The following is a 25,761-nucleotide window of genomic DNA, read 5'->3' on the forward strand; positions in this document are numbered from 1 at the left end:
TCCCTCTTCCTCTGTCCCTCCTCTTCTCTCCTTTTCCCCTTGCCCCCTCTCCCCTCTAATTGCTCCTCCCTTCTCCTCTCCCCTCCTCCCTCTCCCCCAATCCTCCTTGGCCCTTCCTCCTCTTTCTCCCTCAACTTTCTCCTCACGCCCTCCTTCCTCTCTCTTCCTGCTCCCTGTCTCCTCATCTCCTTCCTTTCCCCCCCTCCCTTCTCCTCTGAAGGCCAGGACAGAGCTGGCAGAGGCTGACAGGGAGGAACTCTGTTGCTAGTGACAGGCTTTGCACTCGGGTCTCTTGTGCACAGCTCCAGTCTCATGTGGAAGGAGGAGACTCTAGGGGACACCCCGGGGAGCCAGCCACCTGCATCACTTGTGTCCCCTGAGCACAGGACATGCTGCAGGAAGGGGGGACCCGAGGCCCTGGGGGATTGTCTGATCATTCCCCCCACACATGCGCTCTGCTTTCTCCTCACCTGAAGGCCTTTCCAGCCTGAAGGCAGAAATAAATGACCACGCCCCAACCTGGAGGGCTGGAAAGAATATTCCACAGCTGCTGGGTCTTTATACCAACTTGAAATCAATAAACTTGCCTGGAGCCATCAGAGCTCCAAATCCATCCCAAGAAGGCTTGTGTGTTGCTCTTAATTTATCTGGACTACATTTAGGCACTGGCCTGACCTAACCTAGGCGCTCCCCTTCATGACGAGCCCAGCAAGTGTGCAGGGCTCTTGGACTGCTCTGGGACCAAGGAGGAGACAAATAAAAACAATCTCTCGCTCTCTCGCTCTCTCTCTCTCTCTCTCTCTCTCTCTCTCTCTCTCTCTCTCTCACACACACACACACACACACACACTAGCAATTTCCTCTTTGGTAGAAAGAACCACAGGACTTGTTGAGTAACCAGTTCAGCACCTTCCAGAACTTCAGGGGAGATCACACAGCCAATGGTGAGGGGGGAGGGTGCAGGGACAGAATGCAGGCAAGTGGGAGGCCATAGGAGATGGCCGCTGAGGGCACCAGCTGATCCTCCCAGGCTTGAAGGCTCCTTTCTTTCCAGAATGAAGGGAATGGCGCTGGCCCTGGTTCTGGGGCTCTTGGTGGCTGTGTGCTGCCACCCCGGTGGCACAGTGGACAAAGAGATCCCAGTCCAGGAGGAGCAGGACCAGGTTATGGAGGCAGACATGCTCAGCACCGTTGCCTGTAGCAACACCAGATTTGCCTTGGACCTCTACAAGCTGTTGGTCCTCAGGAGGCCTGGGGAGAATGTCATCTTCTCCCCCGTGAGCATCTCCACCAGCGTGGCCTTGCTCAGCCTGGGGGCCCGAGGAACCACCCTGGCAGAGATCATGAAAAGCCTGAAGTTCAGCCCCACACAGAGCCGCGTGGCCGACATCCACCGGGGCTTCCAGCACCTCGTGCGCACACTCAACCAGCCCCGCGAGCAGCTGCAGCTCAGCATGGGCAACGCCATGTTCATCCGAGAGCAGCTGGAGGTGCTGGCCTCGTTCCTGGACGATGCGCGCGCCCTGTACGCGGCCCAGGTTGTCCCCACCGACTTCGAGCAGCCTGCAGCCGCTGAGCAGCTCATCAATGACTTTGTCAGCAATGAGACCCACGGGAAGATCCAAGACCTGATCGGCAACCTGGACCAGGACACAGCCCTGATTCTGGTGAATTACATCTTCTTGAAAGGTGAGCGCCTGTGCTGGGGTGGGGAGGAAACAGAGTTCTGAGCTCTCAGGGTCATCCGTGTGCCCTGGACAGGAAGTGCTGGGGTTGGGGTGACACAGGCCCCAGGCTCCATCCAGACTCTAGTTGTCTTCATGGGGGTTGTGGTGCCTGGCCTCAGCATTGAGTCACCTCACTAACCAAGACTCTGATCTAAATTTACCCAGAACACAGCAGGTACCAGTGCTCCATGCTGGGCGAGGTCCACGCCCTTTCCTACAGAGCCACTATGGGACATGGTGGGAAGGCCCACAGCCCCGGCAAGCCTGGGTGGGCCTGGCCTGCCCCTGCATGAACGGGCGTGTCTCTGCTGGAAGAGAGGGATTTATCTCTGGTGGGGATCCAGCTGGGGTACAGGGGCCATCTCCAAGGGGAAAGATAAGGAGGCCCCTAAGAAGCCTGGCCACCCTGAAGTTCTACAACTTGGCGCTTCTATGGCAGGGCCCCACCTGGGGAAGAGCTTCCGGGAGGAACAAATTCCATTTTCTGTGCATCCTGGATTCTGATCACACTGATAGCAACCCAGCAATGCCCACCTCAACCGCCAGGGGGTTGAGGTGGGGGTGCAGTGCAAACTTCAGCCTGAAGGACAATGCCTGTGACCCAGTCAGGGGGAGGAGTACTGATGGGTGAGGAGGGAGAAAGCAGAGGGCTGAGCCTGCCATGCTGCTGGTGCACAGGTGGTGGTGACAAGAGCCCATTCTGAGACCCCTGGAGCAACACCCATGTGATTTCCCTGGATCACGAAGCCATGTGGAGAGCCCAGAGGCTGAGATGGAAACCCAACTGCACTGTGCCATGGCTGGCGTTGGGTCTGAGGCTGAACCGGAGATAGCACAGACAGAAAGATGGGAGGGTCTTAGATTACAGACAGGAAACCCAGCCAGTCATGGAGAGCACAGTGCAGAGGGAGCAGGGCTGGAGTTAGGAGAGGACAGGGCCTGGCTGGGCCCACAGCCGCCTGGAGTAGAATGGCCCGGGAGACCACAGGGAACTCCCGGGGTTTCGTTACGGTCCCTGCACCCATTTGCAGGTAGAGCTCATTCTGTCTTTCTGGTCCCACCAAACCCCACAAGTCACTGGCAGGGGAATAGAGATTTAAGGTGTTTGCGGGATAGGAGGTTGTTGTTGTAGGTTCACATCCTGCAGTGTCTGGGACTCATAATTACTTACTTCATTTTTAAGAACTAAGGGTTCCCTGCTTGTCCTAGCCTCCAGCACCTTCTGTTGTCCTGCCTCCTCCCCTGCCCCCCCCCCACTTTCTAACCCCCATCCCTTTCTCCTAATCCCAGAGATTTGTACTGACTTCCATTTAGCACCAGTACCATGTCATATTTTCACAACCCTCTTTCTTTTTTTTTTCACTAATAGATCTACGGTTTATGTTCATGTTTATTGCATGTTTATCATTGATGTTAAATACATAGTAGAACTGACAATATACAACTAGGAGAAAAGTTTACATTGTCCATTGCATGGGTTAAAAAGATGGAATGAAAAACTACAAAATACTTGAGTGTGAGTTCTAAATTATGATAAACAGAACAATAAATACTTTGCTATTTTCCTCTTCCTAATTTTCCAAGATGGATTTCACTACAAAACATTTTTCATAACAATGTACTTCAAGAAAGGCAATAATTAGTATTCATATAAAAGCATTCTACTTCATAATGTGTATAGGGTACAAATATCTCCAGAGTCTTAACCCCTATTTAAAATATGAAGAGAGGATTAATTCATTAATGTCAACTACAAAACCAATGTTTCAAACCCAAATGGTGCCATTTGCCTTTCTAGTCAGGAAGAGTTAGGCTGATTTAAGATTGACACACAGCTCAATTTTATTTGACAATCACAGTAACCATTTGGTACTCAGAATAGGCATGGCCAAATATCAATGGCTTATTGAGAGAAATTCAGAGCTAACAGAAATAACCTTTCTATCTTCTGCTCTGTGTTCAGGTACAAATGTAGACTTTATTTCGCATACCTTAAAAGTTGGCTTCTGAAATACAGAACACAAAGAATACTGCCTGTAGTATAATTCCAATGTTCACACAGGGAAAAACTTATCCTGGCTATAAAGGCTGTTATTGGTAATAATAAATACTTTAAATTCTCTATAGGCCCTTTAACATACTTTGTGAAGTTGTGTCTTTTTTTTTTTTTTTTTTTTTTTTTGGCCAGTCCTGGGCCTTGGACTCAGGGCCTGAGCACTTTCCTTGGCTTCTTTTTGCTCAAGGCTAGCACTCTACCACTTGAACCACAGCGCCACTTCTGGCCGCTTTCTGTATATGTGGCGTTGGGGAATTGAACCCAGGGCTTCATGTATACAAGGCAGGCACTCTTGCCACAAGGCCATATCCCCAGCCGCAAGTTGTGTCTTTTTTATGCTACCTTTACATGAGTACAATAAAATCCAAAATCTCTAATTATGGATCATAGCATGAAGATGCTTACTAAATGTGAATATTACTTATTGTTCTAAGTGTTTAGAATTATCTGTAAAAACCTATATTCCTTTTAATGCCACACAGACCAGAATAGCTTACCTCATTAAACTCTCAGGATAGATAAACTAGGTAAACTCTCAGGATTAGATGAAGTATTTTTCTCAGGTTAACTTCTTAGATAATTTATGGCCTTAGAACTTCATATTTATTACCATGTTGTTAAAATTTTCATAAACTAGTCTTCTAATTCCAAACCCTCAAACCAACATTGTTCTTAACCCTGCTCCTTGATGACAGCTGGCAAACTTTGTGGTGATTTTGTGCAAAGGCTTTGTGGATTGAATTTAGTCTCTGTTACAACTTCTGCCACTGATGTGGGAAAGCATCCATAGACAGGTATTGACAAACAAAGGAGCAGTCTGTCTGATTTGGATTGTGGTGCAGAGCTGGCTGGCCTTGACTTAGAAGAACAGACCTGCATAGATGAGTCAAGAAAGTGGTCTCTAGTTTTGCTGACTGACTCAATTTAGCAGTTAGTCACTTAACATTTTGGCGTTGAACACTTTAAAAATTTAGCCAACTCTGTATTTAGTCAAGACACTACTATCAAAAGTTCATGTTACCATGCTTTTCACTGGGGATAACTTATCCTTATTTAAGAACCTGATTGTTATTAAGGGATATGATTTAAAATTAATAAATGATGTCCGTACAGTGTAATATCCAATTTAATTTTTTAAAAAACTTATTGGAAAATAAAACAGAATCAAAATATTTAAAACAAGAACACTCACTACCCATTCCAGTAAATCATTTCAGTCATACCGACTATAGAATATGAAAAATACATTCAGAAGTGTAATTACTTTAGAAGACACTACCTCCACTTTTGTCAATAGTTTACATTTATGTATATATTCTATAGTGGAAGCAGAATATCTCTCTAAAAACATTATCTCCTTAAAATCTTGAGGTGCATATTAGAGCCACAGGCAATAACTGATATATAAAATTGCAGTGCAGGCCTTTCAAATTTGGCATTTCACTGATACATGACCATGACCACGATATATAACTGTACAGTGCCTAGATATTCCAGTAAGAACCATTATCTTCTTTGGTGTAGAATGATTAGTACATCTTCCGCAAGGGGCAGTGAGGTCTAATTCTAGAGGGTATGTCTTGACATAATTTCCAAATTGTACAATAACACAAACAACTTTGTTAGGGCCATGTTATATTTGCTGATTAATGGACAAAAGGCAATGTAATTTATTTTCATGAACGTCTGTGCTCATAAAAATCACGAAAGTTGGAAAGACTGTTAAATCACTGAAACTTAAAATATATCTTACACCATCTTGTTTGTACAAAAATACAAGTGAAATATAAACATGAAGAAATCATGATAATTGTATGCAAATCTGTTTTATGTGATCTTTACTTACATATAAAAGTTTCCCAGGTCTGTTATTTGTGAAAACATCAATACCAGATTGAGTTATTACCTATTGGCAAAGGGCCCTAAAAAGCTCACTTTAGCATTAATCTTTTACATGGTTATGTGTATTTCTTAATCTGAGATCACTTATACCCTGGGGAAAAAAAAGGTCAGTATGTCCATAAACCAACAAATAATCTGGCTAAAATGTATCATAAAACACAACGAACTCCCACAGAGCTATACAATAAACATTACGCATTACATACACACAGGTGTATACAGGCATGTTTACACATGCCCACACACATACACACCCAGGCCTAAGGCAAAGCCTAATGAGGTGCTGCTTCCAGTTCCATATTCAGCTGTGCATTTTTTCTGATTTCATCAAAGGAGTAGCTTCTTGTTACCTTCCCGTTCTTGAAAACTGTATGGAGAAGATCGTGACCATATTCTTCTAGGTCTCCTTTTCCTACCTCTAGTGTAACAAAATTGCCAGCTGGTGTCCTATGTAAAGATAATGGGCCCTTTTTGGAACTTTTGTTGGGATCAGCAACCGGGTCCCTGAAGACATAAATCCCAAGGCCAGTGGTTACAACATAGCTACACTTAAAGGAACAGTTCAAAAGATCTCTTGTCAACTTCTGTAGCAAAGCTCCACCAGAACCAAAGGAAACATTTTGAACACTCCACTTCTTTTGTTTCATGCCTTCTACAATCTCCTGTACGGCATTACTCTCCACCCCATCCCCTTGAATGACTCTGAGATAGGGTGGCAACAACTTGTAGCCCTTGGAGTTCTCAAGGACAGAAAACTTCTTACCTAAAATATCCAAAACCTTTAATACAGTGTCCAGGGGATTTCCAGAATCAGGTCTGATTATCAGTGGTGCCTCTGTACTTCTTGATACTATTAAATGTCTTAGATCTTCACCCCAAATATATATTTTTTAATAACACACACATTTTTTTTTTTTTTGCCAGTCCTGGGCCTTGAACTCAGGGCCTGAGCACCATCCCTGGCTTCTTCCCGCTCAAGGCTAGGACTCTGCCATCTGAGCCACAGCGCCCCTTCTGGCCATTTTCCATATATGTGGTGCTGGGGAATCGAACCCAGAGCTTCACGTGTAGGAGGCAACCACTCTTGCCACTAGGCCATATTCCCAGCCCCTTCACCCCATATTTTCTCACATGCATTATAAATGTCATAGCTATCACTGACCACAGATACAGGCACCGATAAAAACTCTGTTACTATATGTTCAAAAGCATCTTTTTCATGATCTTTTCCCCAAGCTGTTATGGTACTGTGTTCTTCTGCTGGTACACAATAGCCTGGAACAGGATCTTTTGTTCCACAATATTTTTTAATTAGAGCAATTCCTGCTACTGTATCTGCTCCTTTGAAGTTAACCAAATGAGCAGATGCCCCAATGCCAGCAGTCTCTTGGGAAGAGATTCCTCTGTAGCCAAAATCGTGTAACTTATATTCCAGACCATCTAAATTTCCAGAAGTTTCTAATAAGTATTTGGCCAATATTTTCTTCTGCTCCCTCGAATTTGTGGCCACTGTGATAGGATACCAAGATTGAACAAGAACAGTCTCAATGCAGTTTGTAAGCCAGTAGCACTCTGGATCTCTGTGAAGAGAACATTTCCTCTGGGAATGACAGCATCCTCGGGCACAGCCTTCACTTCTACTGGGAGATGACCATCGTATTTCTCAAGAATGTAGTTCCATCCCTTTTCATTAAAGACATCATCTTGGAAATGTTCTTTGTACACCTCTTTGGCTTCCTGGATTTTTTCTTTGGTCACTGCTTTACCTAAAAGGATATACATGTCTTCTTTACATTTCTAAAGGCATTCTGGGAGTTGCTAACTTGTCACTAATTTTTGGAGTTTTCTGTCTTCTTTTCACGGCTTTCAAAGTAGGAATAAACTTAGCTTGTGTTGGGTGGGTATTGTTTATAGTGAGAAACCTTGTAAGAGTCGGTGGCCAGGAGGATGTTGAAATCAGCTTCTGCGGCCGGGTTCATCTCGGGCCGGAGCAGATAGGCCTCCTGCCGCGAGCTCCTCAGCTCAGCTATGAGGAAGGGGAAAAAAATACCAGCTTCACCACACTCCGTTCCGTGGCTTAAATCACCACTCGGTCAGAGGAGGCGGGAGACCCGGGAGAACACAACCCTCTTTCCATACCAGATTTGTGGTTCTGTCCGTAACCCCAAGAATCTTTCCATTAGCCCAAAGATTTCTCCTAACCCAGCCAGGGCTCCCTGCTAGGAGGTGCTGTGGGTGGCCATGGACATCCTGGGGCCAGCATTGCCCTGAAGCTGAACCAAGATAGCTCTTTCATGGTCTTTGATCAATTGCTTTCCTGCAGCCAAGTGGAAGACACCCTTTGACCCCAGGGATACCATGGAGTCCAGGTTCTACCTGAGCAAGAGCCGATCCGTGCAGGTGCCCATGATGAATGCTGGGAGACTGACCGTACCCTACTTGCGGGACAAGGCGCTGTCCTGCACCGTGGTGGAGCTGAAGTACTTAGGCAACGCCAGCGCCCTCCTCATCCTCCCTGACCAGGGAAAAATGCAGAAGGTGGAAGCGAGGCTGCTCCCAGAGACCTTGGCCAGGTGGAGGAACAACCTGAAGCCCAGGTGCGTTTGCCCCACCAGCCGGCTCCCCTAATTCCCAGCTCGCTGAGACTGCGTGACTCATCTCAGGGCCCGGCCATGTCTGATGCTCAGGGCTGGGAAAGTCACACAGGCACCGGAGGAATCTGGGGTGATTTTGGATTTCCTGCCTCGCCTGATTATTTATTCTTCCTTAGTTAATGACATGAGACAGAACAAGAAGATGAAGTTCTCATGGCTTCTAGCATATTCTAAGTTTCCAAGGCAATCCCAGTTCCCATGTTTCGGTAAAAACAGGAGATGGAGCCCTTTGGTCATTTGAAGGCAAAGTGAGTCAGGCTCCAAGAATCAGCTCTGCACACATGCAACATTATGTTCATCTCTGAGTCATTCATTTCAATGCTACATTAGCTGAGTGATTACTTTAAACACCTATTAAGCAATGGGGGCTCATGCTTGTAAACCTGACAACTCAGGAGGTTGAGATATGAGGAACAAGGTTCAATCCAGTGTAGGAAAGAAAAGCGGTGAGTTTCTGATTTCCAATTAACTACCAAAAGTTGGAAATGGAGCCATGACTCACGGGGTAGAGCAATAACCTTGAGCTAAATATCTCAGGGGCAGCACCCAGGCCCTGAGTTGAAGCCCAGGACTGGTACACACAAAAAATTAAATACTTACTACGTGCTATGCATAGATTTAGGTCCTACCATATATTAGAGGCAAAAACACACAGTTTTCTAGTTCCTAGCCTAGGTAGCTCATGTTGTAATTAAGAGAAGAAAGGCAGAGGGAGAGAGAAACCTAAGTCAGTAAAGCATTTGGTAACTAAGAAGGTGAGAGTTGGGAAGGTCCAAGTGTCCAGCAGGCTGGAGCTGGACCTGGAGGGAGTTTGCAATTGTGTTAAAGCACAGATGCTAGGTCAAAGGGGAGGGGACATGATAGAGGCCCATGGGAGTTGGGAAAGGGGTCTCAAAGCAGGGAACAGCCAGCACAAACCCTCTAAAGCCAGCAAGCCCAGCATGATTGTTATCAACCCTCCGGCAGATAGCTACAGACCAGGAAGAGAGGGGACAGCAGGAGAGGTCAGGGCCATGCAGAGCCATGGAGACCCTGGAAATCCCTGACGTTCCTCCTCTTTAGTTTTCCAGCATTGATGGACCTGGATGCTGTTGTAAGGGGATCTCCTGGTTACTTGGTGGAGACCAATTTGTGGTGGGAAACATGGGGCAGGAGAGAAGAGTCAGGGGGAGCCAGGAACTCAGGCAGAGCCCATATGGGAAACATTTCAGGAGAGACACCTATTGTCTAAGTAGGGGTCAAGTCCAGGATAAATCTAAGACCAGCCAGGCCACGGAAAGAAACTTCTTTCTAAGCTGCAGGAAGGCCTTGAGCAGACATAGGTGGAGTACCAGTTCTACCCTGGCACATGTCCTGGGGCCTACGTACACTCAAAAGTGTTACCAGACAATCATTGAGTGAAGAAGAGGGATTCCAGAAAGAGAAGGGATGAAGTCTTCTCTACAGAAGGAGGGGGTGAATGTGGAGGAACCCACACAGCGCTGGCTGTGAGAAAGGGGGTGCTACGATGTGATGTGGTGTTCAGCTGTTGTCTTCTGCTCCAGGTTCATAAATGATCTCTACCTGCCCAAGTTTTCCATCTCGGGCAGCTATGAACTGCAGAGCATTCTTCGCCAGATGGGCATCAGGGAAGCCTTCTCCACACAGGCTGACCTGTCAGGAATCACAACACGTCAGCAACTGGAGGTCACCCAGGTGAGTGGTCAGCTTCCAGCCGTTCAGGCGCCGCACCTGGGCTTGAATGGGCCAGCGAGCATTTGGGGAGGGGACTGGTGAATGTGGACAGACACTTCCACTTGCCCACATCCATCACCCACCCTGGGCATGCCCACCCCCAGGACAGCCAGGCCCCTGCCCTGCTCCTCCTCCTGCCATAATGCAATGCCAGCGGCCCCTCCACAACTCCACTGCCTTGTAACTGGATGCCCCTCCAGAAGCCCAGCATGGGAAAGAGCCTGGCCTTGGCCTTGAACAGCTGCAGGCACCAGGCACACTCCACTGTGAGGACACAGGCCTTCCCCTCTCCTCTTGTTTAGGGCAAGAATTTCTGGCTAGGACCCAGGACCCAATGAGGTACTAGAGTTCAAAGGGAGAAGTGACCAAAATGATAGAGTACATATTGAAGCATGTCAGTGAGAACAAAGGAGCAATACTGCAACATGCCACTGCAACCCCAACACCCTGGGTCCCTGAGCCCAGGCTTAGACCTGTGGAAAGGAGAAGGGAGTGCCTAGCTGCTCCCAGCATGCAAAGCCTGTCCCATGCCACATAGCGGAGCGCCCCCTAGTGGTGGGAGCAGGCGTGATGCCCCTTGCCAGCACAGGCTTGTCAGCTTCAAGGTGGAAGCTGCTGACAGAAAAATACCTGGTTCTGCCCCTGCCCCTCCTCACAGCAGTGAACTTTAGGGGCAGGGCAGTTTCTGGGCTCAGACAGAGAAGACCTGGGTCAGGGCGCCTCGCCTTCACCCCTGTGGCTCTGAGGGAATCTCTTCTGCCTGTGCATCTCAGACGGCACAAGCAGCCAGCTGGTGGAGGGAGGAAGAGCAAGGAGACAGGCCAGTGGGTGACGCTTGGCACAGGGGTGTCCCCTGGGGGTCCTCGGGCCAGCTGCCTCCTCCTGCACCCCTGGCTGTCATCAGTAACACTCTGGTGTCCCCACAGGTGGTGCACCGCGCTCTGCTTGATGTGGCAGAGGAAGGCACTGAAGCTGCGGCCGCCACCGGAATTAAACTCTCAAATTCGTCTGCAATACTGAACCCAATAATTATACGATTCGACAGGCCCTTTCTGATGAACATCTACGACACAAACAGTGACACCATTCTCTTTCTAGGCAAAGTGGCCAACCCCAGTCAGTCACAGAACTCCTAACTGAGCTGTGGGCTTTCACTGAGGAGCAGGGCTACACATCCAACACGCAGGCCTGTGTGTGCAGCCCACGCTGTATGAGCGCAGTGGCCAGGTCCACACTGGGGAGGTGGCAGTGACTCTGTGACAACCACATGGCTCCACCTGGGGCTCTGGCCACAGTAAACCCTCACCCTGGGCCTGGACTCTGTTCCTGTGCCCCTCCATCCTGACCCCCTTGTTTCTCTGCGTCTGTCTGTCTCTCCCGCAAAGCCACTCCCTACCAAGGGAGCAGCTCAGTCCCAACCCAAGCTGGTGTCCTTTCTGTCTTCAGCTTCAACAGCCTGGTCAGGTCCATGTGAGCACAAAGTCAAATCCTCCTGCATCTCAGGACCAGCACTGAGATGTGCCTTTGTTGCCCTAAGCCCCTTCTGAACTCTGAGCCACCTGGTGTCTTGATGTGAGTTCAGGATTTCCCCTCCAATTCCCCAGCTTGTATCACCCATGGTCTCTTGCTGGGGCTTTAGACACCCTGGATCTTTCACTCCAGCAGCTGCTGGGGACCAGCTTTTAGGACCCCCCTTCTGTTCACCATCCTGCTCCAGCTCCTCCAGCTAGTTTCCAGTAGCTAATTGTGGGTTCATAGAAGGACTTCACCTGACCAATGCCCTCTGACCTTGCCACCAGAACACACGTGGGAGCCTAGGAGCAATGAGCACACAGTTCAGGTGTGCCTTCCAGCAACAGCAAAGGCAATGGTCATCATCTCTAAACATGGAGCAGTACTGGCACTACAGTGAGTGAACATGTCAGACCATGTTTGTGTCCAGGTCTCACACCTAAATAACAAGAAAAGAAAAGCCAACCCACTAGGGTTGAGTTGTGCTTCAGTGGGAAGAATGTGTGGTTCTGCTCTGTTGAGCCACTCAGGAGGCCCGTGTGGTTGACGCAGGCTTTGAAACACGAAATCCCCGCAGCCCTTCTGGTCCTGGGAGGTGAGCGATGTCACAGAAGATCACCAGGCATGCCCCTCCCCCTCACCTCCACGTCCAAGGGAATCCTTGCTAGCAGAGAAGCACAGTGCAGATCCCCAAGGCCCTCTGGTGGGCTGCCACAGAAGGGGCCCAGGCTCTGAGCTGGCTGCATCCAGCTTCCCCCTCCACCGGGTGACCTCAGCAGGGAAATGAAGCCCAGGGGCTGCTGTGTCAGCCATGCTGGGCCCAGGTCAGCCAGGAGTGGGCTGTGCTCACTGACGGGGTAACTGTGTGGACTGGAGGTTCAGCATCCCTGCTCTCATTCTGACTAGTGACCTCCTGGGTTTGTCTTCTCCCTTGTGGAGCAGAAAGAACAGTCAATACCACCCATGTCTGCCACAGGGGCAGGGGGACAGCTCTGAAGCCTAGACAAGAGAACAATCATGAAGGCCAGGACTACAATTCCAGTCCTGAGGCACCTGTGGGATGAGGGATGGAATGGGAATTTGCAAAAGGAGGGGAAACAGGGACTCACAGCTAGTAAGATATCTGCCCAGGATTAGTGTTATCACATAATCTGGCTGTCTTCTAAAATCTTCAAAATTCTCTTCTGATATAACAAGCCAAGGAAAGGGCAGTCATGAATTTTCAGGAAAGGGACAACTCAACGCCACAGCTTGCAAGATTAAACTCGTATTGTCTCACAGCATCAGGACTCCAAGAGGGGCTGAGCCTGTTGGTTCTTGCTCAAGGTGTCTCTTCTGAGTCCTTCTTACATTATTGGCCAGGACCTTAGTTTCCCATCCAAGCTCACACATGTGATTATTGGTAGGAAGGCTCTGTGGGCCTAATTAGAGGGCTGCTCGAACATGACTTCCAGGAATAAGGAGGGTGGAGGTATGGGGGAAGACAGAGGGAGGACTCTGGAAATGTTCAGTGAGTTCTAGGAAAAGGAAATCCACAGGGAGAGAATTCCTGTGAAAATGGGTGTTCTCCTTTCTCTGCCCTTCACTATTACATGATTCGTAATCAGATGTGATGGAGAGAGTGGCTGGATCTGACCTAAGCAGTCCAGGGCCTCACATCCCCTATTATAAGTGGAGGAGCTACCTTAGATGGCTTATTATTTGATTCTCTGCAACTCGCTTCCTTTCTCTTGATCCCTGGTGAGCACTGTGCCACACAATACCCTGTATACATGACACCTGCAGAATCAACAGGGGTGGCAGAGAAATGAGACAGAAGGAGCCTGGCTTCATGACAAGGTGAAGCTACAATACCAATCCACTTTAGCATGCAAGAGTCCATTTAGCATGCAAGAAATCTATCCTCAATTGAACTAAGTAATGTAATTAAATATGTATTCAACGGTGGCAATATTCAGAGACCTGAAGAACATAAAACAGTTATTCAAAGAGGGATGGATCTAACCTGAATGCTTGTGATGTGTGTGTTTGTGAGTGGGCTGGTAGTGTGTATTCAATTCAGGATCTGGGCACGCTTGCTTAGCTTTGTCACTCCAGTTTGGCACTCTACCAGTGGGGCCACAGCTTCGCCTTTGGCTTTTTGCTGGTGAATGGACACAAGAGTCTCACAGACCTTCTGGCCTGGGTGGCTTCAAACCATAATTGTCAGATCTCAGCCTCTTAAGAACCTAGGATTACAGATATGAGCCACTGGGATCCAACCTCATCTGTCTCTGAAAGGATACTCCACGGTGTTTATCCAAGCTGGAGACTAGCCAGCAGTGCATTTCTCAGAATGTGCTGTCTGCTTCCCTTCATCTTGCCTCTTAGACATAAGGAAGGCCAGACATAAGGACCAGAGGTCACACACGTAGTGAGTGGCAGCCTCAGGAACAGACCAAAGCCCTCAGGCCCAAGCTATCAGCTCTCTGCTAATCCAGAGGTTTCCAGACCTTACACTGTGGAATCTGGGGGGATTCCACCAGGTATTTCAAGGAGCTGTCCTGGAAGGCCGTTTAGTTAGGAGCCCAAGGCAGGACCGAGATGAAGCGGGAGGAGACCTGAACATCAAAGTTACTGAGCTTGAAGCAGCAGAGCAGGCAAGGGAGGAAGGAGGCCAAGGCAAAGGAGGCCCCAAAGACCCACAGAACCTGGGGACTGGGGCCTCCTTGCAAGGGTTCTCTGGACAGCCTGCCTCCCCCCTCTCTAGATTCCTATGTCACGAGGGGCAGAGCCCTGAGGCCCAACAATCCCATAGACTTACACTACCTAAATACACACACACACACACACACACACACACACACACACACGCACATATGCGGGTGCACAAACACAGATGTGTCTGCTTTTACATTAAAAAAATGTCTTTAAGTACTTGTACAAGGGGCTTTCAGTTCCACACAGATCATTTTACAAAGTGACTTCAAAATAAGTGCACCAATATGTGAATTGCATAGCTCTCCCGTCCTTTATCATACATTCAAGGTTTTCCAGGTGCCTCGTGAGCATTTCATAAAAAAAGATCATTGAGCAATGGGGTGTGGTGTGGTGGTGCTTGTGGTTTTTTCTTTTACAGAACAGCTCGTAGGGTGGGGAGGAGATTCCTGTAACTGGCTATCCCCAGGAGATTTGCAGTTCACAGGAAATGACATGCCACTGATCATCCCTGCTAGCATTTCCTAAGCAGGAGGAGGAGGAGCTGTTCACAAGCATAAATAGCCATTAGGAATCACTCCAGAAACCCCTGCATTCCGGCTGGGTGACCATCTCGCTCTGGACAGCAGCTCTGGGCAGGCAATGCTGAGGTTTGTCCCTGGGGGTGAAGGCCCCGTGATTGCTGGGTGATGCTGGCTGTGGTCTGGAACCCAGGACTTGTGGAGGGTGGTGGTGTAGGCACCGAGCGGGAGTCGGAGAGTTGTAGGACGTGGTTGGAGAGGGTCCGTCCAGATAGATGTGTGCACACCTGCAGAGGGGCAGGGCGGGATGATGGCGCCTGTGGGCTCTGTGTGCATCACTGGAATTTAATTCTTTTTTTTTGTTTGTTTGTTTGTGTTTTTTTTTTTTTTGCCAGTCCTCGGCTTTGGACTCAGGGCCTGAGCACTGTCCCTGGCTTCTTTTTTGCTCAAGGCTAGCACTCTGCCACTTGAGCCACCACGCCACTTCTGGCCATTTTCTATATATGTTGTGCTGGGGAATTGAACCCAGGGCCTCATGTATAGCAGGCAAGCACTCTTGCCACTAGACCATATTACCAGCCCCTGTGTGTGCATCACTGGAAGGAGAGAGGAGCTGCCACGCCCCGGGCTGGCACTGGGGCCTCTGTCAGGAGGGGCGTTGTGGAAATGGGCAACTCGGGGCAGACATTGAAAGGCCCACAGTGGGTTGGGGATCCCATGGGAAGTATGTCAATGGGGTGGGATGTCCAGGTCAACCTTGAAGAGAGAGAGAACTCTCAACAATAGAACCAGACCTCCAGTACGGAGAACTTAAATTAACATGAGAAAATATTGTTGTTGAACCTATTCCTAAAGCAGTGGTTGACACAGAGAGGAAAAACACTAGAGACAACCAAGCCCCCACTGTCAGTGGGGTTCCAGAAAGGACTTCCGGGATGCCAGGCCCCTCACCCCTGCTCCTCTGCCTCTTTTCCTCCTTTCCCCCTCCTCTGTTTCTCCTGCCCTCTCCCTCTTCCTCTCTCCCTCCTCTTCTCTCCTTTTCCCCTTGCCCCATCTCCCCTCTACTTGCTCCTCCCTTCTCCTCTCCCCTCTTCCCTCTCCCCCATTCCTCCTTGGCCCTTCCTCCTCTTTCTCTCTCAACTTTCTCCTCAAGCCCTCCTTCCTCTCTCTTCCTGCTCCCTGTCTCCTCATCTCCTTCCTTTCCCCCCCTCCCTTCTCCTCTGAAGGCCAGGACAGAGCTGGCAGAGGCTGACAGGGAGGAACTCTTGCTAGTGACAGGCTTTGCACTCAGGTCACTTGTGCACAGCTCCAGTCTCATGTGGAAGGAGGCGACTCTAGGGGACACCTCGGGGAGCCAGCCACCTGCATCACTTGTGTCACCTGAGCACAGGACATGCTGCAGGAAGGGGGGATCCGAGGCCCTTGGGGATTGTCTGATCCTTCCCCCGACACATATGCTTTGCTTTTTCTTCACCTGAAGGCTTTCCGGGTTGAAGTTAGAAATAAATGACACCCTAATATGGTAGGCATGGAAAGAATATTCCACAGCCCACCAGTCTTTTGCCAAATGCAAGTCAACAACAATTTGGGGGGCTACCAGAGCTCAAGTCCCAGCCCAAGCATGCTTGTGTGTTGCTCTCAGTTAGTCTGCACTACATTTAGGCATTAGCCTTGCATGGTCTAGGCGTTGCCCTACATGGAGAGCCCAGCAAATGTGCAGTGCTCTCGGACTGCTCTGAGTACAAGGAAGAGACAAAGAAAAACAACGTCCTCCTCTCTAATCTTTTCCTCTGACTCTGCTTGTGAGGTTCCTTCAGAATACCACAAACACACACACGCACACGCACACACACACACACACACACACACGCAATGATAGCACTTTGTAGAAAGAAACATGGGACCTGTTGAGTAACCAGTTCAGCACTTTCCATAACCTTCCACGAGAGATCACACAGCCAATGCGGGACACAGGGACAGAATGCAGGCAGAGTGAGAGGTGGTAGGAGATGACAGCTCAGGACAGCAACAGCTGTTCCCAGGCTAAAGGCCTCTTGCTATTCAGACTGAAGAGAATGTCACTGGTCCTGGGTCTAGGTCTCTTTTTGGTTGGATGACACAACCCGGTGGCAGAATGGACAAGGAGAGCCCAGTCCAGGAGGAGCAGGACAAGGCTATGCAGGTGGACATGCTCCACATCGTTGCCTGTAGCAACACCAGATTTGCCTTGGACCTCTACAAGCTGTTGGTCCTCAGGAGGCCTGGGGAGAATGTCATCTTCTCCCCCATGAGCATCTCCACCAGCGTGGCCTTGCTTGGCCTGGGGGCCCGAGGAACCACCCTGGCAGAGATCATGAAAGGCCTGAAGTTCAGCCCCACAGAGATCAGTGTGGAAGAAATCCACCGGGGCTTCCAGCACCTCGTGCTCACACTCAACCAGCCCCACGAGCAGCTGCAGCTCAGCATGGGCAACGCCATGTTCATCCGAGAGCAGCTGGAGGTGCTGGCCTCGTTCCTGGATGATGCGCGCGCCCTGTACGCGGCCCAGGTTGTCCCCACCGACTTCGAGCAGCCAGCAGCTGCTGAGCAGCTCATCAATGACTTCATCAGGAATGAGACCCACGGGAAGATAGTAGACCTGATCAGCAACCTGGAACGGGACACGGCCCTGATTCTGGTGAATTACATCTTCTTGAAAGGTGAGCGGCTGTGCTGGGGTCGGGAGGAAACAGAGTTCTGAGCTCTCAGGGTGATCCGTGTGCCCTGGACAGGAATTGCTGGGGTTGGGGTGACACAGGCCCCAGGCTCTGCCCAGACTCTAGTTGTCTTTATGGTGGTTGTGGTGCCTGGCCTCAGCATTGAGTCACCTCACTAACCAAGACTCTGATCTAAAATTTCCCAGACCACAGCAGGCACCAGCCCTCCATGTAAATACCTCCAACTGGGTGAGATCCATACCCTTTCCAAGAGTCCCCTAACAGGGCAAGCCTGAATGCCTCTGCCTGCACGTGCAGGAACGGGGGTGTCTCTGCTGGGGAGAGGGCTTTGTCTCTGGTAGGGATCCAGCTGGGGTACAGGGGCCATCTCCCAGGGGATAGATAAGGGGCCCCTAGGAACCCTGACCACCCTGAAGTTCTACAACCTGGCACTTCTCTGGCATGGCCCCACCTGGGGAAGAGCCTCTGGGAGGAGCAGACTCCATGTTCTGTGCACCCTGGATTCTGATCACACTGATAGCAACCCAGCAATGCCCACCTCAACCGCCTGGGGGTGCAGTGCAAACTTCAGCCTGAAGGACAATGCCTGTGACCCAGTCAGGGGGAGGAGGACTGATGGGTGAGGAGGGAGAAAACAAAGGGCTGAGCCTGCCATACTGCAGGTCCAGAGGTGGTGGTGACCAGAGCCCATTCTGAGACTCCAGGAGCAACACCCATGTGATTTCCCCGGATCATGAAGCCATGTGGAGAGCCCAGAGGCTGAGATGGAAACCCAACCGCACTGTGCCATGGCTGGCGTTGGGTCTGGGGCTGAACCGGGGATGGCCCAGAGCAGAAAGATGGGAGGGTCTTAGGTTACAGACAGGAAACCCAGCCAGTCATGGAGAGCACAGTGCAGAGGGAGCAGGGCTGGAGTTAGGAGAGGACAGGACCTGGCTGGGCCCACAGCTGCCTGGAGTAGAATGGCCCGGGAGACCACAGGGAACTCCCGGGGTTTCGTTACTGTCCCTGCACCAATTTGCAGGTAGAGCTCAGTCTGTCTTTCTCATCTCACCAAAAGCTGTAAGCCACAGGCAGGGGAGTAGAGATTTAAGGGGTGTGCGGGAACTGGGAGGTGTTGTTGTAGGTGCTCATCCTGCGGTGTATGGGATTCATAATTACTTACTTCATTTTTAAGAACTAAGGGTTCCCTGCTTGTCCCAGCCTCCAGCACCTTCTGTTGTCCTGCCTCCTCCCCTGCCCCCCACTTCCTCTAAAGCTCCTGTCTTTCATGGAGTCTTGATCTCGCAGATTCCTACTCACTTCTCGTTTAGCACCAATAACCATGTCATACTTTCACAGCCCAATTTCCATACTAGATTTCTAGATCTCAACCGAACTCCAAGGGCCTTTCCAAGTATTTTTCCTAACCCAGCCAGGGCTCCCCCCTAAAAGGGACTGTGGGTGGCTATAGAGAGCCTGGGGCCAGCATTGCTCTGAAGCCAGACCAAGATAGCTCTCTCATGGTCTCTGATCAATTGTTTGCCTGCAGCCAAGTGGGAGACACCCTTTGACCCCAGGGATACCATCAATTCCAAGTTCTATTTGAGCAACGGCCAATGTGTGCAGGTGCCCATGATGAAGGTTGAGGACCTGACCGTACCCTACTTGCGGGACAATGTGCTGTCCTGCATCGTGGTGGAGCTGAAGTACTTAGGCAATGCCAGCGCCCTCCTCATCCTCCCCGACCAGGGGAAAATGCAGAAGGTGGAAGCTGAGCTGCTCCTGGAGACCCTGGCCAGGTGGAGGAACAACCTGAAGCCCAGGTGCGTTTGCCCCACCAGCAGGCTCCCCTAATTCCCAGCTCGCTGAGACTGCGTGACTCATCTCAGGGCCTGGCCATGTCTGATGCTCAGTGGTAGGAAAATCACAGAGGCACCGGACAAATCTGGTGGGTTTTTTGCTCTGCTATATAGCCTGACTGTTTATTCTTCCTTAGTTTATGACACCAGACAGAACAAGAGACGAGGCTCTCCTGCCTTCTAATACATTCTAATATCATGAGCAATTTCCAAGGCAATCCAGCCTACATGTGTGGTAAAGGCAGAAGGAGATGGAGTACTTTGGTCATTTGAAGGCAAAGTGAATCAGGCTCTAAGAATCAGCTCTGAACAGATGCACCATTACATTCTTCTATGACCCATTCATTTCAATGCTGCATTAGCTGAATGATTACTTTAACATCTGCTAAGCCGGGAAATGAGGGCTCAGGTTATAATCCTGACAACTCAGGAGGTTGAGATATGAGGATTACTTTTCAAACTCACCACATGCAAGAAAACTGATTAGATTATTCCCAATTAACCACCAAAAATTTAAAAGTGGAGCTTTGTCTCAAGTGGTCAAGCAATAACATTGAGCTAAATACCTCAGCTACAGCACACAGGACCTGAGCTGAAGTCCAGGACTGGTACACACTTGAAATGAAACAGTTACTGTGTGCTAGGCATAAATTTAGATAATAACTTTATATAAGAGACAAAACCACCCAATTTAACTATTCCTGCCTTGGGTAGCCTATACCATAACAGAGGGAAGAAAGGGAGAGGGAAAGAGAGAGAAACCTAAGTCAGTAAAGCATTTGGTAACTAAGAAGGTGAGAGCAGGGAAGATGCAAGTGTCCGGCAGGCTGGAGCTGGACCTGGAGGGAGTTTGTAATTGTGTCATAGCACAGCTGCTAGGTGATATGCAAGAGTCCACAGGTCAAAGGAGAGGGGAGGTGACAGAGTCCCATGGGAGTTGGGTGAAAGAGCAGGTCCCGGCCATCCCAGAGATCCATGCGGAGATAATCACAGGCCGGAGAAGAAGGTTCATCAGGAGGTTTATTGTGGGGCCATAGTTCCCACGGGAGAGTGAGCTACATGGCGTCTGCACCTTATCCATGTGGCAGCTTCTCTCTCTGGGGATAAAGGGGAAGTAGGTAGGTAGTGAGTAGGAGTGGCTCATTAGGTATGTGTGGATCTGGGGGCTAGTGAGAGGAGCTGAGGACCTGAGGCTAGGAAAATGCTAACATTCCCCCATTTTTTTTTTATTAATATCAGAGGAGGGGTACCAGGCTGGGAGTATGGGCGGAGGCTGTTTCTTCTGGAGCTACTTCCTGCTGTAAAGGGGTGAAGTAGTCAGGGGTCCCTGATTTGTCATTTGGCCTGGTACCATCTAGTTTGGTTGGTAAAAGTCCTCATCATTTCCATGAGAATGCTTATCAGGGCCAATGCGTGTCATGGTCTCCTCTGGCTACCTCCTGAAGCTTGGGCACATCAAGGAGTCACTGAGCCTGGGGTCTTCAGGGTCCAGATCTGCGCTGGGCAGAGCAGTGTAGTAAGAGGATGGCCTTGAACTGCAAGTTCCCAGGAGGCATCCTGGGTGAGGGCTGTTATCCTGTTAAAAGAGACTTTTGAAAAGGTCAGGCAAAAGGCTGACAAGTTCACAGGACCAGTTAACATGAACGACATGGGAGAACACACCCTGAGCACAAGCCAGAGAAGTTCCATTTGGAACATAAACCCATTTGTGGCCCATTACCAGGAAGGAGAAATAACTGGACTGGGGGCAGGGAGGAAGTGTTTAGGGATAGTGGACTGGTTGGGAGTAACCAGTCAGAAGCAAGTAACAAGGGCAAGAATGCAAGTTTCTGTCCAGATGGGAAATGGACAGGTATGGACATTAGGTGGGTAAACAACTATTCCTCTTGATCTCCCTGCACTGATTAATTTTGGAAGTGCAAGTTTAAATTGACTCCATTTAAGATGAGACTTCCTCTCCTCTTACTCCTCTCCGTGGTTCCTCATTGCCAGGATTGACCTCGTCCTGAAGGTCTAAGTGCTCATTGCTTGGATAGCTTGTCCCAGTTGGCATTCACGGGGTTTGAACTCAAGGCCTGGGCACTGTCCCTAAGCACTTCTGCTCAAGGCTAATGCTCTACCACTTGAGCCACGGTACCGCTTTCAGCATTTGGCTGGTTCTCTTGAGCCAAGCTTCCACTCTGGCTCTTTTTTGGTTAGCTGGGAGATGGAGTTTCAGAGGGATATTTTTTTTCTGCCCGGGCTGGCTTTGAACTGCAATCCAAGGAGTCTTAGCCATAAAAGCCCTTTTTATTTCCAATTAAATCAACAGGAGAACAACAGGAGTAGAGCTTACCTGTAACTTGTTGAGAATTGACCAACAAATACTTGTCAGAATTCTGCTGTAACACTTAGAGAACAGCAGACTGAATGAGATCCATGTGCCATCAAATCAAATCATATCATTTAACCTTACTGGCAGGTGAAAGAGAATACAAATGAATACCAATCAAGAGGACAAAGGGTCAGGACAATGTAAAAGTCTCAGCTTCAGTGGATCGGAGGGGGCTGTGTTTTCCATCCTGAATCAGCAGGCTTTGTTAGTAAGGTGTGATGGAGGCAGGCAGGAGAGATGGGTTGGATCTGGGCTAGGCTGTAGTGGCATCTCTCACAGTCCCCTGGATAGATTGTCACACCTCCTGCTGGGTTGCCTGCAAAATTCTACACAGACTGGTTAAAGACATTTGAAATCTCCCAGTATTCCCTGGTTGCTTACTCTGAGTACCCTGGCTTTTGTAGGCGGGTGCCCTACTGGTTTAAGCAGGGTGACAACTTTTCTTGGGGTTGAGGGGGGTGGGGGGAAGAGCCAGGGCAGGAGCACTCTGGGCCTGTTTTCACAGGACTCCTAGATTCTCTGAGCAGTTTTCCATGCAACAGACAGAGAATAAGGAATCACTAGTAGGGAAACCAGGCAGTTTGGGAGCAGACTGCGGAGGCAGCTTCCTGTAGCCACGGGCCGCCACAGTCCACCCAGCTAGCACACATGTCAACCTGCATCCTATAAAGCATAATATCAATCCTGGGTCAGGAAAATCGAGGTTAGTAGCCACATTCGCACACTGGTTCCAAAATGTCTCTGGTCCCTTGATCTTAAAGAGTTTATGGGAGCACAGGAGAGAAAAATGAAGAAGCAAAATCTTAGTCTATACCAAAGAATTGTCAGGATGAGATGTACACTTGACTTTTAGCATAGATGGACATAAAGAATAACACACTGGTTTTAAATCATTGTACTATACCACGTGCTGCGTATTTGAACATTTTTTAGACACATTTGCTTGCACCTAAACATAATTAGTTTGGGTTTAAAACCTGGGTTTTTTTCTTTTGGCTTGGAATCTGGTGCTAAGAGTCAGGATTGCCTCCAGGCTGTTCACTGTGACTCCACCCACAAGCTGCAAAGATCAGTTTAACACAAGACTTAAAAGTAAGTAAAAATAGTAGTAAAAGACAAGTAATTTTGACACCGTGTTGCCAGTTTTTACATGTTTTACCAACAGACAAACAGACATACAAACAGTTATGCACAGCTTTGGAGCGCGCTTAGAATTTTTTCTTTTAAATTGGCCATGTAAGTTTTCTGGAATTCTAGTGGCAAAATGATATTATTTTGCCCATATTTTAGAACCACGTGGTCAGTTAGAAAACAAAAACTTTCCTAGCAAACAAAAATTCCCACAGATTATCCGGTGAGGAAATGGAGAGGCCACATTTTGAGAAACAAGTTCAGCTCCAATGGGGAGCTGAAGTGGGATGCTATGACCAGAGAAGGTCCAGAAGATGGGAGACAGGACATGAACAGAACACAGACACGTGCATGGCATAATGGTGGTGGAGCTCCTCAGAGCCTTAGCAGGCTCACAGCAAGACACCTTCACCTCTGAGCATTTGAATTGCAAGGCCACAGTTACAGAGTTCAGGGTGGGGGGCTGGGTTACCCGGAACTTGAGTCTCCACATCCCTGCCCAGCCTTGAGGAATTTGGCTCGCCCATTACCTGGGGGTAGGGGGGAACCTCCACCTCCAAGAGTTTTTGGAGCCTTGATGGAACCAAGATGGCGCTTGTTAAAACTAATTCTATTGTCCACCATGTGGTCAATGCTAGAGAAAATGTAGGGTTTAGCCAACAACAAGCAGAACTTAACCGAATCTCCAAGCTTAACAAACATCAATAACAAGAGGCAGAAAGAGAGAGAGAATTCCACCCTTTGACACTGGCTGGCCCATTAGGGAAAGGACTGTGTTTCCACACAGTTAATGAGTGAAGAAGAAGAGTTCCAGAAAGGGAAGGGATGAGGTCTTCTCTACAGAAGCACTGGGTGGCAGTGGAGGAACCCACACAGCCTGGGATGTGAGACAGAGGTGCTACGATGCGGTGTTCAGCTGTTGTCTTCTTCTCCAGGTTCATAAATGAGCTCTACCTGCCTAAGTTTTCGATCTCAGGAAGCTATGAACTGCAGAGCATTCTTCCCCAGATGGGCATCAGGGAAGCCTTCTCCACACAGGCTGACCTGTCAGGAATCACAACACGTCAGCAACTGCAGGTCACCCAGGTGAGTGGTCAGCTTCCAGCCGTTCAGGCGCCGCACCTGGGCTTGAATGGGCCAGCGAGCACTTGGGGAGGGGACTGGTGAATGTGGACAGACACTTCCACATCCCCATAAGCAGTCACCCACCCTGGGCATGCCCACCCCCGGGACAGCCAGGCCCCTGCCCTGCTCCTCCTCCTGCCATAATGCAATGCCTGCGGCTCCCTCCCCCACCCCACTGCCTTGTAACTGGATGCCCCTCCAGAAGCCCAGCATGGGAAAGAGCCTGGCCTTGGCCTTGAACAGCTGCAGGCACCAGGCACACTCCACTGTGAAGACACAGGCCTTCCCCTCTCCTCTTGTTTAGGGCAAGAATTCCTGGCTAGTACCCAGGACCCAATGAGGTAATACAGCTCAAAGGGAGAAGTAACAGTAAATATTACATGCAGAGAGCCTGGAAGACAGCATGGGGGGACCCTCTAACCGCATTTCTAAAAGCATGTCAGTGAGAACAAAGGAGAAATACTGTAACTCCACTGCAACCCCAACATCCTGGGCCACTGACCCCAGGGTTAGACCTGTAGAAAGAGAAGGGAGTGCCTAGCTGGCTCCCAGCATGCAGAGCCTTGTCCCATGCCACATATTGGAGCGCCCCCTAGTGGCTGCAGCAGGCGCACTGGCCCTGGCCAGCACAGGCATAGCAGCTTCCAGGGGGAAGCTGCTGACAGAAAAATACCTGGTTCTGCCCCTGCCCCTCCTCACAGCAGTGACCTTTAGGGGCAGGGCAGTTTCTGGGCTCAGAAAGAGAAGACCTTGGTCAGGGCGCCTCACCTTCACCCCTGTGGCTCTGAGGGAATCTCTTCTGCCTGTGCATCTCAGACGGCACAAGCAGCCAGCTGGTGGAGGGAGGAAGAGCAAAGAGACAGGCCAGTGGGTGACGCTTGGCACAGGGGTGTCCCCTGGGGGTCCTCGGGCCAGCTGCCTCCTCCTGCACCGCTGGCTGTCATCAGTAACACTCTGGTGTCCCCACAGGTGGTGCACCGCGCTCTGCTTGATGTAGCAGAGAACGGCACTGAAGCCGCGGCCTCTACTGGAATAAAAGCCGTATTTTATTGTGCAAGGGTGAACCCAACAATTTTACGATTCGACAGGCCCTTTCTGATGAACATCTACGATAAAAACAGTGACTCCATTCTCTTTCTAGGCAAAGTGGCCAACCCCAGTCAAGCACAGAGCTCCTAACTGAGCTGTGGGCTTTCACTGAGGAGCAGGGCTATACATGCAACACGCAGGCCTGTGTGTGCAGCCCATGCTCCTTGAGCCCAGTGTCCAGGGCCACACTGGGGAGGTGGCAGTGGCTCTGTGACAACCACATGGCTCCATCTGGGGCTCTGGCTGCAGTAAACCCTCACCCTGGGCCTGGCCACTGTTCCTGTGCCCCTCCATCCTGACCTCCCCTGTTTCTCTGTGTCTGTCTGCCTCTCCCGCAAAGCCACCCCTCCCCCCTTACCCCACCCCATGAGCAGCTCAGTCCCAACCCAAGTTCTGCCTTCAACTTCAACAGCCTGGTCCGGTCCACATGAGCACAAAGTCAAATCAACCTGGATCTCAGGTCCAGCAGTGAGATGGGACTCTGTTGCTCTAAGCCCCTTCCGAACTCTGGGGCCACCTGCTGTCTTGATGTGAGTGCAGTCTTTCCCCTCCAGTTCCCCAGGTTGTATCACCCATGGCCTCTTGCTGGGGCTATAGAACCCCTGGATCTTTCATTCCTGCAGCTGCTGGGGACCAGATTTCAGGACCCCCCTTTCTGGCCACCAACCCACCCCAGTTCTT

At 49.8% G+C, this 25,761-nt stretch overlaps 2 protein-coding genes and 1 pseudogene across 3 annotated transcripts in view; 2 read left to right on the forward strand and 1 right to left on the reverse strand.

Moving 5' to 3' along the window:
- Window positions 1-12,202, forward strand: part of LOC125363542 (alpha-1-antichymotrypsin-like) — a 50,252-nt gene extending 38,050 nt beyond the window's left edge. The window contains exons 3-6 of one of the 2 annotated variants that reach the window (XM_048362839.1): window positions 1,643-1,689; window positions 8,009-8,282; window positions 9,884-10,034; window positions 11,000-12,202. In XM_048362839.1, coding sequence (XP_048218796.1) covers window positions 1,643-1,689; window positions 8,009-8,282; window positions 9,884-10,034; window positions 11,000-11,209 — 682 coding nt within the window. In that variant the 3' untranslated portion in view covers window positions 11,210-12,202. Of the gene's footprint in view, window positions 1-1,054; window positions 1,690-8,008; window positions 8,283-9,883; window positions 10,035-10,999 lie in introns of both variants that reach the window. The other variant, XM_048362838.1, reaches the window with a different exon arrangement.
- On the reverse strand, window positions 5,823-7,664 carry LOC125363538 (annotated as a pseudogene).
- Window positions 12,203-14,885: 2,683 nt separating the features above from the next.
- On the forward strand, window positions 14,886-25,379 carry LOC125363553 (serine protease inhibitor 2.1-like). The gene is made up of 5 exons (XM_048362848.1): window positions 14,886-14,932; window positions 16,901-17,502; window positions 19,052-19,325; window positions 23,802-23,952; window positions 24,961-25,379. The coding sequence occupies exons 1-5, from the start codon at window positions 14,925-14,927 to the stop codon at window positions 25,168-25,170; spliced, it is 1,245 nt and encodes a 414-aa protein (XP_048218805.1). The 5' UTR covers window positions 14,886-14,924; the 3' UTR covers window positions 25,171-25,379.
- Window positions 25,380-25,761: the final 382 nt, after the last annotated feature.

The sequence above is a fragment of the Perognathus longimembris genome, chromosome 14 (assembly GCF_023159225.1).
Source record: "Perognathus longimembris pacificus isolate PPM17 chromosome 14, ASM2315922v1, whole genome shotgun sequence".
Lineage (NCBI taxonomy): Eukaryota > Metazoa > Chordata > Mammalia > Rodentia > Heteromyidae > Perognathus > Perognathus longimembris.